Source organism: Nannobrachium achirus, assembly GCF_963921795.1.
Source record: "Nannobrachium achirus genome assembly, chromosome: 23".
NCBI lineage: Eukaryota > Metazoa > Chordata > Actinopteri > Myctophiformes > Myctophidae > Nannobrachium > Nannobrachium achirus.
The window spans coordinates 25,143,500-25,161,444 of NC_137830.1; the positions used below are offsets into that span (position 1 = coordinate 25,143,500).

Sequence of the window (17,945 nt, forward strand, 5' to 3'; positions counted from 1 at the left end):
ACAATTTGTGTTTGCGATTCTTATTTCTCTGTAAATCCCAGTTGTACAACAGCAAGCCACATTCAGAAGGGAAAATAGCCTATGACAACAATGTAATGTTATTGACCAATAATACCAATAAAAAAAGAAAAATTGGGCTACACAGTACAAATACACTGCCAGTACAAACAGTTTCATGAGCAAATAATAGCCATAGCAAAGGTTTAAAAGTAGTTATTTTGTTTAAAGCACATGGCTACGGTGCTGCACTAGGCCTACCAGTGTTGTAACATAACTAAGTAGCCTACATTTACTTAAGTAGGCTGTATAAGTTCAATTTTGAGGTATTTGCACTTTACTTGAGTATTTCCAATTTCCAACACTTTGACTTTTACTTCTAATCTACACACTACATCTCAGAGGCAAAGATTGTAGCCTACCTTTCTCCACTACAATTATTTGACAACTTAATTAGGCTACTTTGTAGATCTTTATTATTACAAAACATACATAACCACTTCAGATGTGTACATTTTGCAATGTTTGTGAGCTGAGCTGTAAAGGCCTATCTGCTATTTTCAAAAGATTTTGTATACATTTTGAACTTGTGAAATGGGACATTCTTCACAATGACTACTTTTACTTTTAAGTGCATTTTTATACCAATACTTTTGTACATTTTTTTACTCAAGTAAACTTTATATTCTGGACTTTTACTTGTAAAGGAGTAGGCCTACTTCTATCTAGATTGCAGTATTGATACTTTTAATTAAGTAAAAACATTTGAGCACTGATGTGCTGCTGCACTTAAATGGTTTCCTGTGGAAATAAGCTTAGTCTTTTCACGGATCTCCTTTTAGTAGACCTTGTACCAGTGAACTGTACCGTCATGAAACTGTACCTTTTCCTATGCAAACTTCTAATAAAGTCTTCAATCAAATCAATCAATCAAACACGTGTGATCAGCTCCACAATATGCACGCTTTTTACTGTTTACATTTCGAATTTCCCGGGACACAGGCGGCTAGAGTATTCCCTTCCGGACCCCGATCGTTTCGTTTCCTGCCTCAAACCCAACGCAACTCGGGGTCAGAAAGGAAGGGAGGAAGGAAGGGGAAACATATCGACAACTCAACTCAGCGACATGGAGGACCGCCGCTTCTTTTCTCCTCTAAATGTCCACTGATCGGCCCGGGTCGGACACGATCACTGCCCGAAACCGATCCAGGGAGGCAGATCTCCACTCTTTTGTTTTGTTTTTGTGTAGAAAACAATGGCACTGCACGGCATGCTGTGGCCGGAGCCGCTGTCAGCCGCTCAACTCAAGCGGCTTGAGGAGCACAAATACAGCGCGTCGGGTAGCTCGCTGTTCGAGCCCCCGTGTCAAATCTACTGGAACTGGCTCGTCCAGCAGATCCCCACATGGATCGCGCCCAACACACTGACCATCATCGGACTGGTGGTCAACATCCTGACCACCGTGGTGCTCGTATACTACTGCCCCAGCGCCACGGAAGAGGTGAGTAGCCCTGATATTAGGCTAATAATAATAACTTGTTGATGTCGCTAGCCGACAAGAGCCGATCTGCAAGCTGTGAGCTTGTTGATGCGGCTCAAAGATCACTCTTTTCGGCGAGCGACACGACACCGCCGCCCTTTAACGATACAATTCAGCGATCACAAACCGCGACCTTCGCTTTGCGACAAAGTTTCCTGTAGTTCCGCGGTTTGTTTACGATTCCTCAATGACAGCTTTGATACATTGTGGCTCATGTCATATGAGTGTGTGTGTGTGTGTGTGTGTGTGTGTGTGTGGTGACGTGGTGTTTGGTTGTGAGGTCATGCTTGTTAACAGACCGGCTACAGTAAAAACGTTGCCTTGAATTTAAAAAAGCCTCCACTTGTTGACATGTCTTGTTTACCTCATTGTTTCTCAAAGTGGGGCCCGGGGACCCTCAGGGGTCCTTGAGTGAGTTCCAGAGGGTCCCCAGAATGGTAGTTAGGAACCAAATGGACCCTTATGGGTCTGCAACTAGTCAAGAGAGTGTACAGATGGAACAAAATGGACCCGTTGACCCCTTGATTTCATTTGTACACTCTCTCTCAGTTAAATTAACTTGATGTTACTATATAAATTGGGTTCTCAGCTAGGAATAGGCCTACCATTAAATGGGAATATCACTGCTATAGAGCAGTAAAATCTTGGGGGTCTGCGGGATAATAGGTGTCAATTTGGGGGTCCCCGACATGAAAAAGTTTAAGAACAACTGGTTTACCTCACTGTTTTACACAGGTGCCTGTAGTGGAAACAGTTTACCAGCAAGTTGCAAACTTGTGAACCCAAGAAATGGGGGGTTCTTTCTTGTTAAACAGGAAGCAACGTGTGCAATAAACGCCAGAAAGTAAATATTAGGTGCCCAAGCTCGTCTTTGGTGCCCCCTCTTACCATTACCTATTAAAATATGATATCATTCTATATGTTACATAGACGTAAACACGTAGGCTACGTTACTGTAATTAAAACAGCAGCACATGGGACAAGCGACTTAAGTGACAGGTGACCTATGATCCACTTACTGTATGCTATGCAGTAGGCTATTAGTTGAATGGGCATGGTGTGTGTGAGTGCGTTATCAGATTATACCTTTGTCCAGCCATATCTATAGGCAGACGAGGACCTTGCTACTGACACAAAGTCCGGGACAGAGATGTCTACCAATCTATACCCATCCACCGCCTGGCATTTCCTTTGCAGTCGTATTACAGACCGATGGAACCGGTATGTGTTCCCCAATCACACCCTTCTTGGTGAGCTGTACTTGTAAAGTGGGTGAAAGTCCCCCTTGTGCCTTTAGCAAGCAAGCAGTTCACATATAGTGGTATCATGTTGTGAATGAACCCATGTATAGAGGGTTCAGTGTTTGACCAATAGTATCACCTAAAGATAACATATTGATTAGTTGGCAGATAAAAAGAGAACCACTGGACTCTTGATAGTAGGCTATTAAAGGGGGGGGGGGGGGTTGATAAGATCGGCTGCAATTCTGAAGAGTCAAGACATGGTTTCGTTTCCTGTCTGTCTGTCTGTCTGTCTCTCTCTCTCTCTCTCTCTCACACACACACACACACCACGTGGTACAGACAGACACCGCCAGGGGTGTCGCACCAAATTCTGGGCCCTGGGTACAAGGATTCACTGTGGGCCCCCCATGTTCTTCATAGGGGGAGGGGGCGTAACCCATTTGGACTGGGAATGCATTATTTTGTTAAGTTTTATTTAAAAACCTATGTTTCTATGTCAGTGGTGCTCAAACTTTTTCGTGTCTAGGACCCCCAAAATGATATGTATTTGGCCACGGACCCCCATCTCAAAATATTTAGTTCCAGCCCCCCTCCCCCCCCGGAGCAAAATTTGAGTTACAAATGTTCGCTTAAAAATATATATTCAGATTTGCACACATTTGTATATCTGCTATTTTTCAATAGCTAAAGTATAAAATAATTAAGGCCCCTCCACTTGGGCCCTAGTAACTCAGTCCCACTTCCCCCCTTGTGACGCCCCTGGACACCGCACAGTGTTGGCTGACTTGTGTCTTCAGATGACCCCCAACCCCCACTGGGGCCAGCAGGAGGAACTGACCCCCAGTGGGTCAGCTGGAATCTTGCCTAACACATTCCAGGCTGACCGACAGCGGTTCAGCCTGCTTCACAACCCAGCCGGGCTGCTGTGGAGAGTAGCAACAGCAGCATAACCAAACCACTCTCCACCGTGTCACAATGGCATTGCGCTCAAAACCGTAGTGTCAAAGCCCTAATAATTAGACACACGCATGCGCACATGCACAGTTGCACAAGCACACAGCTGGCGGAGCAAAGTCACAACAAGATTGATAATGTAAGTTCAGTAGATAGAAGCCTCAGAGGAACATTTAGCCTTATAGGCTACTTAGCCTGAATCTTGACTTTATTCAGCTGTTACCACATACACGCTGGCGTCCAAACACTGAGGCCAGTGTTTGGTTCAGCTCTACAATCAACAATTGTGAACTTGTAGAGCTAGTGGTTTTCAGCGAAGAGCTTGGTGTAGAGGGAAAGAAAGGAGTAGGCATCGCCTGGGGGGCAAATAGCCACCGGGCACCAAATACCCGCCAGGGGGTCTGACACCGTTTCTCGCATCGACTGCCATATGGATGTAAATAAGTATCGCAGATAGCCGCCAGGCACAAAATACCCGCTGGGGCTTTAAGTTGTTAAGGCCTACAGTGAATCCTTTTGACTCTTTAATTGCATCACAAAAAAACGTCTGCTCATTGATTAAATATACCAGTGGTTTTAGAAGTGGGGCCCGGGACCCTTGAGGGGGCTCCAGGGGGTCTACAAGCTTGTGAGCTTGTAGATATCCTTTTTTGGGGAACACATTGACAAATCTTGAATTGTCGATTTATTTTAAAAATAATTGTTAAGGAACAATAATTGTAACTATGTAAATCTTCTCTTTATGGCATCATTCTAAGATGGTTTGTGGCCCGTGTACAGTATCATGATAAAAAACACTCACAATAATCGTATCATGGAGATTTACATTTATTGTGAAATTATCCTCTGTCATGCACTGGGATCGATTCACCGAGCTGCATATCCGGTACCATATCCGGTACCATTTAAACCCTCTATAATTGGTAAAACGTACCCGGAAATAACGTACTTGATACAGTCGTTTTTTCCCCTTCACTCTACCAAATCTCTTTGCCTAGATTTATATACAGTATAGCCTATTTTTTGGCAAATTTTCCCGCCCCAGGATGATGGAGGTTGGGGATATTTGTTTTGCGATAATACCGTAAATCGCAATTTCTTTGGTCCCATTAATCGTGACATGACATTTTCATATCATCCCACCTGGATTCTATCCCCAGTACAGTACACATCAATTCAAAGGGGTATTTGACATGAAAGTGTGTGAGAGCCATTGGGATATACGGTACATCGTAATGGGCGTCTCACCCGGCCAGCCATTAGTCGGTACAACAGAGTGTGTGTGTGTGTGTGGGGGGGGGGTTGTGGGTTGTGGAGGGGTGCTGTGGGTATGGCGAGTATGACTTAAATAGACCGCTTGAGTCCACACCTGCTGTAGTCTGTCAGCTGTCCTGTACCACACTCATCAACTTTATTACTGTTTTTCTTTTATTTATTGTTGGCTTGCAAAACTCCAAAAATATGTTTGCGTAGAGTCACGCGTGTGTGTGTGTGTGTGTGCGCGCGCGCATGCAAGCGTGTGTGAGTATCTGTACTGTATGTAAATCTTGATCTAATAATTATTATACCGGGGCGCCCGCTGGCCTAGTGGCCAAGGCGCATACCACATACTAGGCTATGATGCCTGCTGGCGTGGCCGGTTCGATTCCCGATCCGGACGACCTTTGCCACATGTCATTCCCCATCTCTCTCTCCCCATTTCCTGTCTGTCTACTATCCTATCAAATGAAGGCATATATATATATATATATATATATATATATATATATATATATATATATATATATATATATATATATATCACAATACCTATTGCAAATGCAATATAACAAAACATGTCACAAATTGTCTATTATTTTCACCGTAGACACCTAAAGAGCATTGCTGCTGTATCAAGGTTTGATCTAATCTTCATTTGGGTAAAGGGTGCTTCTTATGCAAGCAACATGTTACCTCACCAACACTGAGGCTTAGCATTCACATCCCTGTCTCAATGTCTTGTCTGTCTGCCTGACTTAGTCACAATTATTAAATAATTGCCTAATAACAATTATTTGATATATTCACAATTATCTTTGTATAATTGTTATAATCTTTTCCAGTTTTTGTTCAGACATTTTCAAACAAAAAAAAAGCAGAAATAGCAGATCTACAAGCTTACTTATTTAGCAAATGATTAAATATGCCAGTAATTTGTTAAGTTATTTGTCATATCTATCTGCCCTGGCCCCTGTGTCATGTTTTATTATGAACCCTAAAGGCCAGTCCAAACCAATGATTAGAATTATTTCATGCTTTAACTATTGAAAAATAGCAGATATACAAGCTCACCGTGCGGCACAGAGTGCCGCGCTGCGAGCTTGTAGATCTGCTATTCTTGAAAAATCTTGAAAAAAGTCTTTGAATACTGGTATATCTTTTTAAAAGCGAACATTTGTAACTCAAATATTTGCTTCTGGGTGGTCCCTGGAACAACATATTTTGAGATGGGCGGTCTGTGACCAAATACATGTAATTTTGGGGGTCCTTGACATGACAAAGTTTGAGAAGACATTTATAGACTCGGTCGGGTCAAGTATATTCAAAGACTTGCACAAACGTTCAAGATTTTTCAATAATAGCAAATCTACAAGCTCGCAGCGTGCGCTGTGAGCTTGTATATCTGCTATTTTTTAATAGTTAAAGCATACAATAATGGTTAAAGTGGTTTGAATCTAATCTAAATGGGTTAAAACTGTGTTGTTGCCAGGAGTTGTGTCTAGTTCCATTGATGTGGACTTTAAAAGGCAAGCAGAAATTTAATTTGTTTTATCCATATGTTCACAATGAAATCGTTAATCGCAATTATTTGTGTGACGATTAATCATCAACTTCATACAGTCAACACTGAGGATTAACATTCACATCCCTGTCTGTCTGTCTGTCTGTCTGTCTGTCTCTCCAGGCTCCAGCCTGGGCGTTCATTCTCAGTGCGTTGGGCCTGTTCATCTATCAGTCTCTGGACGCCATCGATGGGAAGCAGGCGAGGCGGACCAACACCAGCTCTCCTCTGGGGGAGCTGTTTGACCACGGCTGCGATGCGGTCTCTACAGGTGCTTCTAAATAGAGATGTACCGATAATCTTTTTTTTTCCCCTTCCCCATACAGAGTAAAAAATGGGCGCTCTAAGGCCAGACCGCACCAATGCAACTATTTGCAACTCCTTGCAAGACTTGAGAGGCCAGTCCACACTAATGCAACTACTTGCAACTGCCATTGTGGATAATGGTTGCAAGTAGCTGCAAGTAGTTGCATTGTTGTGGACGGGCCGTAACGCTGCATCCACGGTATACTGTCAGCAGCTCTGTGTGTGTACATACGGTAGTTCTGAGCTAGGAAACTTCTATGCTATTTAGGGCAGGGGTCTTCAACGTTTTCAGGCCAAGGACCCCTTAGTTGAGAGAGAGATGAAGCAGGGACCCCCAGATTCCATATAGTTTCATCGTTTGACAGCTTGTAGATCTGCTATATTTGGCTAAAGTTATACCCGAATATGGACGCTAGGGTTCAAGTGGTTAATATAAAAAAGGAGGGGGAAAAAAAGGTTTCTATCACTCAAAGATTTTGAGGACCCCCTGTAGTAACTCTGGGTCCCGGACCTCCTGTTGAAGACCCCTTATTTAGGGTGTTCAGGTGGCACAGGGGTAAGGTACCTGCTCAACACCACAGTGTCTAGGAGTTGGAATCCACCGTGGCGCATCTGGCTTGGTTGAGCGTCTTCTCGAACACAATGTTCAGGGGGAGTGAAGCCCGGCGGAAAAGGGAGATCTTTATATCACTGCACATAGCCCTACGGACAGGGGCGGAGCCTTTCAGTAGGGAATATCCAACGGGAGGAGTAGGACGGGGATGCACTGCGTCCTCCCAGTGGGGGCTCCTCACTGGCAGCCGTGGCAAGCTGTGGAAGGAATTAGAAACGTAGATGCCAGTTTACTTCATTATCTTACACCTTCTGGTAAATCTAACGAAGGGAAGAGAGATTGCTTTAGACAAGCTATCAAATGCAATTTATATTTTGGTTAACTAGTAATGTGCGACAGTGTTAAGCCATAATTAACCTTCCTCTTCCAATTTTCACCATATGTATGTCAGATATTGAGTGACATACAGTACATGCATACAGACAGGATAACAACCAATCACCATGGAGTTAATTCTAGAGCTCAACAGATGCCACATTACTGATGTTTACTTATATTTTGACACACACACACACACACACACACACACACACACACACACACACACACACACACACACACACACACACACACACACACACACACACACACACACACACACACACACACACACACACACACACACACACACGCCATTTTTCAACAGATGGTTTCTTACAGATAATGTAAACGATTCTGACGATTATGCAAAGATGCAATGTCCTCATATAATTGTGACAGGCCTAACATTCGTGTCCTTCTCTGCGTCTCTCCTCCTGCAGTGTTTGTAGCGGTGGGGACGTGTATATCATGTGGGATTGGACACTACCCAGACTGGATGTTCTTCTGTGGTTTCATAGGGATGTTCATGTTCTTCTGTGCCCACTGGCAGACCTACGTGTCAGGGACGCTCCGCTTCGGCCTGTAAGCACTAATCGGTACCTTTTTGTGTCTGGCCTTTTCTTTTACACGCTCAGAACGCTTGTGGAACGTCTATTTTGGCAAATAGGGATGATTAATGGATGCTAAGGTTCAAGTGGTAAATGAAAATGAAAAAAAAAAAAAAGGATTTGGTGCTCACCCTGTAGCAACTCTGAGGAACCCCTTTAAAGGCTTGTCTATCAGTTTAATACTTTGCATAGTTAGTGCACTTTGGCTTTGCACTTTAGATTGATTTCAATTAGGGGTGGGTGATATGGTGATAAATATCGTTGAGATGATACAATGTCTCCACGATATTGCTTTTCAGAGATATAGTATATACTGTAGTATATCGTGATACAATGAGGGAGCTTTATAAACAATCCTGTTGAATTGTTAATACAGAGATTCATTGCAATGTCAAGGTCTCCCCTTAACTCTGACAGTATACAAATGAAACCAAATGGACACAAACGGGTCCATTTGGTTTCATTTGTATACTGTCAGAGTTACATACTTTTAAGGGTCAATTTAGACCTCCCAAAAGGAACTTTTTCCTTTAGTTTTTGTTGCCTTGTAGGTGGTTGTACTGTTAAGTTACTTGAAAAATAACCATACAAACCAACATGAAATAGAATTGTGAATCGTGAAAGATTGTGTATTGTGGGACAGCTTGGAAAAAATATTGTGATATCATATTTTTCCATATCGCCCACCCATAATTTCAATGTGTTTGCGTGCGTCAAGGCATGGTAACAACGCAGCGCTTGTGTTGGTTTCACTGCAGGGTTGATGTCACAGAGGTGCAGTTCGCCATCATGACCATGTATCTGATGTCAGCCTTTGGCGGTGTGGCGCTCTGGCAAACTACGGTAGAATTACACACATTTCCCCGGTTGTCTATGGACACACACCTACATAATTTCCCCTCATCATTAACAGCACAGGCATGGTAAAGATTGTGCTCCCTCCCTTGTACGTATTATATCGTCACTGTCGGGTGGAAACCTTGTATGTCCAAAAAAAGTAAAACGTCACTTTTCAGGAAGTGGAAATAAGAATCCGTGTTCACAATGGATACCATATAGTTATTATTTAGTCACAAACCCTTTTCATTGGTTAAATAAAAATATTTATAAAAGTTCGAACCATTATGTCATACCGGTAATAGGCAAACATTTTTGAAGATAAAAAGATCTTATTTAGTAAAATAGCCAATCTACAAGCTCACGTCTCACGTGTGAGCTTTTTAATTTGCTACTCTTGCGCGGAACTCATATGACCAAGTGTAAAATTTGTATTTAACTTATAGAAAACCATAAAAAGGCAAATTATGGAGACAAGGTTTCTGCCTGACAGCGATGGTATTAAAGGTGCTGTAAGTGATATTTGGAACAAAAGCTTTTTTTGTTTAAAAGAGTTTTAAGTTCTATATTGAAGAGCTCTCTAGAGTTTGTTCAGTAACAGGGGTCTACCCATCTCTCCAGCTCTTTAGTAAACAGAAAATACATTTTCAGGTGGGTTGCCAATTTCATCCAATCAGGAAAAAGAGATTATTTATCAGCTTCAATTTCATAGTTCTCTCTCCTGATTGTTCTCTCCTGATTGGGTTAAATTGATCATCCTGACCTGAAAATGTATTTTCTGTTTACTCAAGCTGGAGAGACCGAGACCCCTGTTACTGAAGAGTCTAGAGCTATTTAAGACTTATTTTAACAAAGAAATATATCACTTACACTTTCTTTAAAATCTTTACCTATCCTTATTTCGTAGTCATCCTCCTACAAACCGTTAAATAGACCTTGTGTTTCACTTTCACTGTGCTGCCTGTGGAGGCTTGACTAAACGTCACATGAGGGAAATGACAAAACAAAGGTAAATATTATGGGGTAGCTAACGCCATGGTAACAGGTCATCTAGTGCACTGGATCTCAAGGTCAGGTTTAGGGGTACGGGTCTGCAACTCTTGAGTGTCCAAATGGAACCGAATGGACCCGTGAACTCGTGAAGGAGGCTATAAGCTACCATCAGAATGTTCTCCTTATGGGGTTGGTTATGGCAGTGGTTTTCAAACCTTTTAGCTCGAGACCCAAAAGAGAAATTAGACATTTGCCCGGGACCCAAACTGGTGAAAACAGCGGATCTACAAGCTCACAACGCGGCGCTTCGGCACCGCATTGTGAGCTTGTGGATCCGCCATTTTCACTACTTTGACACTTGTTTTCGAATTTATGGAATTTCTTAGATTTTTCTTTCATTTATTAATGAAATTACTTGGAAGAACAATAGATGTTTTTAATTCATGGAAATCTTAGCTTTTTGGGTAATCTTTTTTGAAAATGTTTTGAAATAGCAATGATTAAAAACTAAATGTAGTTAACTGAAAAATGAAGGGACCCATAAAAATGTGTCCACGACCCACAAATGGTCCCAAGTCCCAACCCACTGTTTGGGAAATGGATTTTGGCTGGGGTAGGTTATAACTACAAAACTACGTCAATCTTATATCAGTCTCTCGAGGAAGGACCTTTTCTTTGACGATGGCTAGCCAGATTGATCTTATATGGGCTGTCTCCAAATTTTGATGGTCACCCCAGAATACCTACTGTCGATGTCTTAGTGCAGTGGGAACAGAAGTTGGGTGAGGCATTTTTACAAACCCCTCTAACCCCCTCTAGTGACCATGCATAAACACTAAAACAGAAATAGCTAAATCTGCATCACCTTACCTCCCTGACAAATGTCCAAACGTCTCCAGGTATTAAAATATCCATGCTAGTCTGTAGATGTACCCGATGCTCCACAGTCTGGAGACACAGAGCAAGCTACAGTACACAGCTGTTATTAATTCCATCTGATTACTGAGTGGAGGGGGGAGGGAGTCTAGCTCTCAGAACTAGTTTGGTTGCCAGTAAAGGAGTATGAAAGGTGTCTTGTTAAAGGAGCAGTTCACCCCCAAAATGACTTTTTTCCTATTGATTACTCATGCCATGGACACTTGAGTTCAATATTATATTTTTGTATTTGTCACCCTTGAGTTACAGACCCGCAACTCCTCAAAGACCCCTGGTGGGTCCGCAGACCCTACACCGAGAACCAGTGATCTATTGGACAAGATATGGCAAAAAAAAGAAAGAAAAGCTGATGATGTCACCCGCATAATTTGGCTTTGTGGTCCCATGGCGCTCGACCCGGCATGCCCCGCCCACCTCTCATAAATGCTCCTCCTCCCCCCCGCTGTTCCCATGCTAATGACCAGCGGTGGTAGCTGGTTGCTGATTGGCCCTCTGTGTGTCATGTGTCCCCAGCTGCATGTCATCGGCGTGCCGCTCTACGTCTTCCCCATCCTGGGCATCATCGGCGGGGCCGTGTACTCCTGTTATAACTACTTCCATGTCATCCTCAACGGAGGCGTGGGGAAGAACGGATCCACGGTGGCAGTAAGTATGAGACTCTCACTAAGAACAGGCGTCTTTGGCTCTTTTCAATTCAGTTCAATTGGATTATGGTGGCAAATCACAACAAGTTGTCTCGAGACACGGTGCATATAGCATAGCAGATACCCGACGTTGTCCCACCCTGAGAAAGCAACAAGGAGAGACAGGCGAGGTCGCGTCATGTCTTGGCCATCTGGCCAGTGATGTATATCGGACCAGTTACCCATATATGGAGACTCCTGGTACCCATACATGGAGATCCATGTACTGTATATGGAGATATGGTGTGAGCATGCTTACTTAGTTATTCGTTGTGTGAAAATCTGATTACGTCTATCACATCTGACATCATACATACAATCCCTTTTATGCCCTTACATGGAGATCCCTGTCTGAACCCGACGCACATATATGGGCATTCCCATATGAAGTCCTGTTAGATATGGGCTTAATATCACCTGTGATGTCACAATGATGTGACATCACAGGGTGACCATAGCTGAGTGGTTAGGGAGCCTGCCTGGGAACCAGTTCCCCTGGTTGTCCCCGGTTCGATTCCCGGTCAGGCAGCAATGTGTCAATGTGTCCCTGAGCAAGACCTTAACCCATAATTGCTCCCCGAGCGCCGTATATGGCTGCTCACTGCTCCTAGTTGTTATAGGATGGGTAAAATGCAGAGAATAAATTTCACGTATGTGCAAATGTACTGTGACAAACAAGTCCCGAAGGCGTGGGGCCATATAATGATGTGTCAGGGGGTCCACAGTGTCAGGCGTTACCCGTACGGACAGATACGGACAAGATGTGACAGTTCTGACAGTAAACCTACGGTCGCAATAATACTGTTATTGTATGCTCATTGCTCACTCAAAGTAAACTTGTGAAATGTATTTGTGTGTGTGTGTGTGTGCGTGTGCGTGCGCGTGCGTGCGTGCGTGCGTGCGTGCGTGCGTGTGTGTGTGTGTGTGTGGCATGCAGGACACCAGTGTGTTGTCCCCTGGTCTGCACATCATGCTCATCCTCACGCTGGCCTTCATCATCTTCAAGAAGTCTTCCAGCCAGCTGTTTGAGCTGCACCCCTGTCTGTACATCATCACCTTCGGCATGGTCATCTCAAAGATCTCCAACAAGCTGGTGGTACGGAGCCTAGGGCAGCTATATAGCAGATATACAAGTTCACTATACTTTATATCTTCTATTTTTAAAGCATAAAATAATGGTTAAAGTAATGCGTTCCAGATCTTAATGGGTTAATATGTATTAGGCCGCAGACCCCCATCTGAAAGTATTTTGTGTCAGGGACCCCCATACAAAATTAGTTTTTTCTTCTACAGTAGATTAAAAAAGAAAATACATGGCTCACAATGAGTCACGTTGTGAGCTAGAAATAGTTGTTATATGCCTTCATAGGTGGGTTGGAGAAAAAAAAGAATGTCATGGTATTCTTACTTCAAAATCTTTCATTGTGACACCGGTAAATAGGAATTTAGATTATACTATACTACGTTAATTCTAACAATCGATCGATCGATCAATAAACGCTCTGAAAATGCACGCGGCCCACCCATCTCACCACTAAACAAGGCTGCCTGTCGGGTTAAGTTAAGGGTGGGCCACAAACGCTTTTCGAAATTTTCAAGGGGTTCCTGATCCAGAAAAGGTTGTTATTGGTAGGTTTGAGACTCGGTACTGCATGTTCCTCATGATTCTCCCCTGGCCGCAGATCGCCCACATGACCAGGAGTGAGTTGTACCTGCCAGACACAGCCTTCATCGGCCCCGGGCTCCTCTTCCTCAACCAGTACTTCAACAGCTACTTTGATGAGTACATCGTCCTCTGGACAGCCTTGGTGAGACTGCACAATGATGTCCTTCCTCTCGCAATATTACACACTGAACACTAAAGCCTCTATCAAGAGTCCAGGGTGAAGAGCTATTCACTTCACCGCGGTGTAGTTTTCTAGCTGTCACCTAAAAATACATAGCAAAGCCTAGGTGATAGCTAGGAAACTACAACGCAGTGAAGTGAATAGCTCTTCACCCTGGACTCTGATAGAGGCTTTACAGCACACGTAAGTCCTATTTTGTACATGGCGGTGTCGCACGTTGAAAATTAGCCGGTCTACAAGCTCACAGCGCGTTGTCAGAATCAGAATCGACTTCTTTGTCACATCGCCGGTGAATTTTTTTTTCGTGCAAGCTCCTGATAGACATATAGCGGTTGTGACGTTTTTTGAGGGAAAATAAAAGCTCAAAAAGCATATTTTTGGGTATTTTTGAGGGGGGGGGGGGCCTACAAACTTATTGGCTATGAATCAAAATAGGTACACAAGGTTGAAAAAAGGACAAACCCTTTTCACAGCTGAAGGTAACATGACTAGTGGCTGTGTTTCATGTAGGTTGTTAGTTTGTGATAACATGGACAGCTCCTGTACACTTTATGCTGCCACACACAAACACATAAATGTAACACACCTACGTGTATGTCCGGGTAGCTCAGTTGAGAGGTAGAGCATTCTCCTTTGAATCACAAGGCTCTGGGCTCGATCCTGAACTAACATAGCTTGGGTAAGTAATGGGAGCTGATAGTAGGTGCGGCGCTCCCAGTAGTTTTGCACGTTGAATAGGGATGGCCAAATGGAGACATTTTCTTAACCGGTAACCGTAAGGCCTTATCGGTTAAATAACTGTTAACCGTTAAGGAAATTTGTTCAAAAATGCGCTATTTATTTACCCATTAAAAACGCTCACAATTAACCGGTAACCAATGTCTTAAAGGTTAACTGGTTAACGGTTAACCGTTGGCCATCCCTAACGTTGAAGAAGGGATGGACTCCCTTGTTGTTGCTCAGCTTTTACAGACAATAAACCATTCTGGATTATTACCTTCAGCTGGGTTTACCTTACCTGTCAAAAGGTTTGGTAAGTTTTTAACGGATGTGCAATAACTACCAGTCGTCAGTGTAGCCAAAGCAATAAAATCCTCTGAATCGTATTGCTTCTGCTAACAGAGCCTTACCCAATACCCACAGTGCCTACATGTCCCAGGATGCATTGCATCCTCCATCCATACTTCTGGCAATCCCATGCAGAGATGAATGGAAACGCATAAAAAATGTCCTATCTAAAAGCTCACACCACACCATGTCATTTTTTTTTTTTTTTTTTTTTTTTTATCCCACGGTTTTTGCAACCCATTTTTCTCACCCGGTGACTACCTAACCTGTAGTCCTGGTTTCCGCTCTCCCCCTGCCGCTAAATGACATGGCTCCAACACTCATGATCGTCCTTTCAATCAGCTCATGCAGTTTCGTTGTGTTCTTCTCCTGTAAAGGTGTTCTCGTTGCTGGACCTCACGCGCTACTGCACGGGTGTGTGCCTCCAGATTGCCTCGCACCTCAAGATCTGCGTGTTCAGCATCACGCCGTCGGCCCACGCCCACCGCGAATGATGGCCTGCCCGGCGGGAGGAACCAGGGGACGAGCGCGACGTCGCCCCGCTTCTGAGAGCAGAAGACGAGGAGTGCCTCGCGCCCGCCCCAGAGAGCCACGACAGCCTCTGCACAGTCACCACCACCTCTCAGTAGAACTAATCTGATCCCACCACCAACTGAAGAGTCTTCAAGTCCCTGATCTGACGCAGGAATGCAAACCAAAACACACACGCGCGCACGCACGCACGCACGCACGCACGCGTATATTTGTATTACTATACTTTGTGAGGACGTCAACATTTTAGGACAGCATTGAAAATAGACGATCTAAAAGCTCAAAACGTGGACCACTATTTTCTGCTGTGGGAATCCAGTGCGCATTGCGCAACTGTATAGATGACCCTAACCCGACCCCTTTTTTTAAACCATCTTTTTTTTTCTCCATAAAACAACCACTTCTCTTTGTGGGGACCAGGAAAATGTTTCTCAAATTCAGTGCCCATGGGGACATTTGGCAAGTATAGTAATACAAGCGTGCGCGTTCACACACACACACACACACACACACACACACACACACACACACACACACACACACACACACACACACACACACACACACACACACACACACAGAGAATCCATAGAAATGAGTGGAAATCAGGCACTGGTTGGAATATCATCTTATGTCATCAGAGAATTTGGTTTTTGCATCAAAACAACTAATGGTTCCGTTATTTCCTTCTCATTCAAATCAATGACCAAAATAAGTTGGCTTCAACAGGTACCACGTAGCTTGGGCAAATATCAAATATGATCGATACCGCACTCATCAAAGAGAATATTTCCTCTGGTCTGGTAAATTAAAGGTGGTGTAAGTGATATCCTTTTGATTAAAACAAAAAAGGTTTGTGTTTAGAAAAGAAAAAAATCATTGATATATATTGTTGGTTGTACTTAGTTACCACTGGTTTGATAAGTGCCCAAGCTATAACATTGTACCCGTTGAAATATTTAGTGAATCATTTCTCAGTTGTATTTATTAAATGAATGTGGCTCAATCTGAAAATAACTCAAATCAGGGCTATGAAAAAAATGCAAAATTAAATGAATAACCATTCGGACCTCAAGTAATTTCTAATGAAGATGGTAATGTGGGCTGGTATGTTAATGAGGTATGCTGTCACAGGCTGCAGGCGAAGGAAGCGGGGGCCTGTTAATGCTGAAAATTGATGGCGATTCTTCTGTGAGGCTCAGCTTTTAATGAACGCATCCGTTTAAGCCAGTTGTTCTCAAACATTTTCATTTCATTGGACCCCCAAATTATTAATGTATTTGGCCGGGAACATATTTTGCGCCAGGGACCCCCCACACATTTTCTTCAAGATTGTTTTGAAAACAGAAGATCTACAAGCTCATGACACCTTGCACCTCTGCGCGTAGTGAGCGCGTACATCTGCCGTTTTCAAATAGCCGATGTATATAGAGTGAAAGTGGTTAAGCTGATCTTGAAAGTAACATATTTAGCTGGGGACCCCTAGCGCCCACTTTGAGAACAGCTGGTTTAAGTTATAATCTCACAGGTGCATTGTATTTTCTAACATTTAAATGACTGACCGTTAAGTGAAACCACATAAGCTCACGCCTTTACAGGAAGTCGTCAATAGATGATGCATTAACGCACGCCTCCTCTCCATTTTCTCCTCCCTAAAGGGCTAATATTAATTATTTGTGATTGTATAGAATTCAAATGACGCCTTAAATATTTTTGCTTAATGTTTTTTTTTCCTTCTGTTTTTTTAATTTCTCTTGAGTATTTAAAGCCACTGATGAACAATGTATTGTTTTTATTCTGCATCCTCCGCAGAAACCTTCGTTTAAGGAAGTGAATGCTAATCAATTTAGTGTCACACAAACGGATACAAACACTAGAGTTCGTTAGAAGGCCTTCTGTTCTTCGCACTACACTTTAACGGCTCTTTTTTTCCCTCCGTCGTCACTTATACAAATGATGTAGTTACAGTGTAGGTGAATGTATGTTTGGTACTTGAAAAGATGCAGTGACTGAATTGTCACTCGTCTAACAACTATTCAACCACATGATCCTGAATGGTTTTTGTAATCTGACTGGAATGTGACGTTTGTACGACCGATGTTGTCGATTTTTTTCCAACTCCACTAGGGATAGACAAAGGGACATTACTACAGTGCCGGCTCACAAGTTATCTTAGGGTTAGAAATTGTTCTCTCCATAATTATGATTATTATATCTGGACGAATAAAGATGAAATCATGCTGCCCCCCTCCACTCCTCTTCTGATGGATGTAGTACGTTGCAGAAGGGCGTGTTTTAAAATGATTTCCTTTTGACCTTAATTACAGTATGCATTGCAAATGTTCGATTTTAATGCGACGTTGCACTGTCCAACAACAGTAACACAGTGAAGACGCCTTTGTACTAACAAGTATGCGAGACAAAGCTTGTAATAAAGAATTGTTTTTTCATTCATACCCATTGTCCCTGTAATGATGTAAAACTGTCGTCCTCAGCTAAATAGAGTTGGTAACTAAATGGATCCTTATAGATCTTTAACTCTTGAGTGTAAAATTAAAAAACCAAATGGACCATTTGCGTTACTTAATTTAAGTTCTCTAAATAATTATTTTGATAGTTTGTTTGCCTGTTGAGGCTAAATCTCAT

General features: G+C 42.9%; 1 protein-coding gene across 1 annotated transcript; it reads left to right on the forward strand.

The window, feature by feature from the left end:
- The first annotated feature begins 1,085 nt into the window (after positions 1 to 1,085).
- On the forward strand, positions 1,086 to 17,755 carry chpt1 (choline phosphotransferase 1). Its single transcript, XM_080754133.1, has 8 exons — positions 1,086 to 1,498; positions 6,680 to 6,827; positions 8,237 to 8,378; positions 9,163 to 9,247; positions 11,684 to 11,815; positions 12,791 to 12,949; positions 13,536 to 13,661; positions 15,146 to 17,755. The coding sequence occupies exons 1-8, from the start codon at positions 1,253 to 1,255 to the stop codon at positions 15,260 to 15,262; spliced, it is 1,155 nt and encodes a 384-aa protein (XP_080610259.1). The 5' UTR covers positions 1,086 to 1,252; the 3' UTR covers positions 15,263 to 17,755.
- Positions 17,756 to 17,945: the final 190 nt, after the last annotated feature.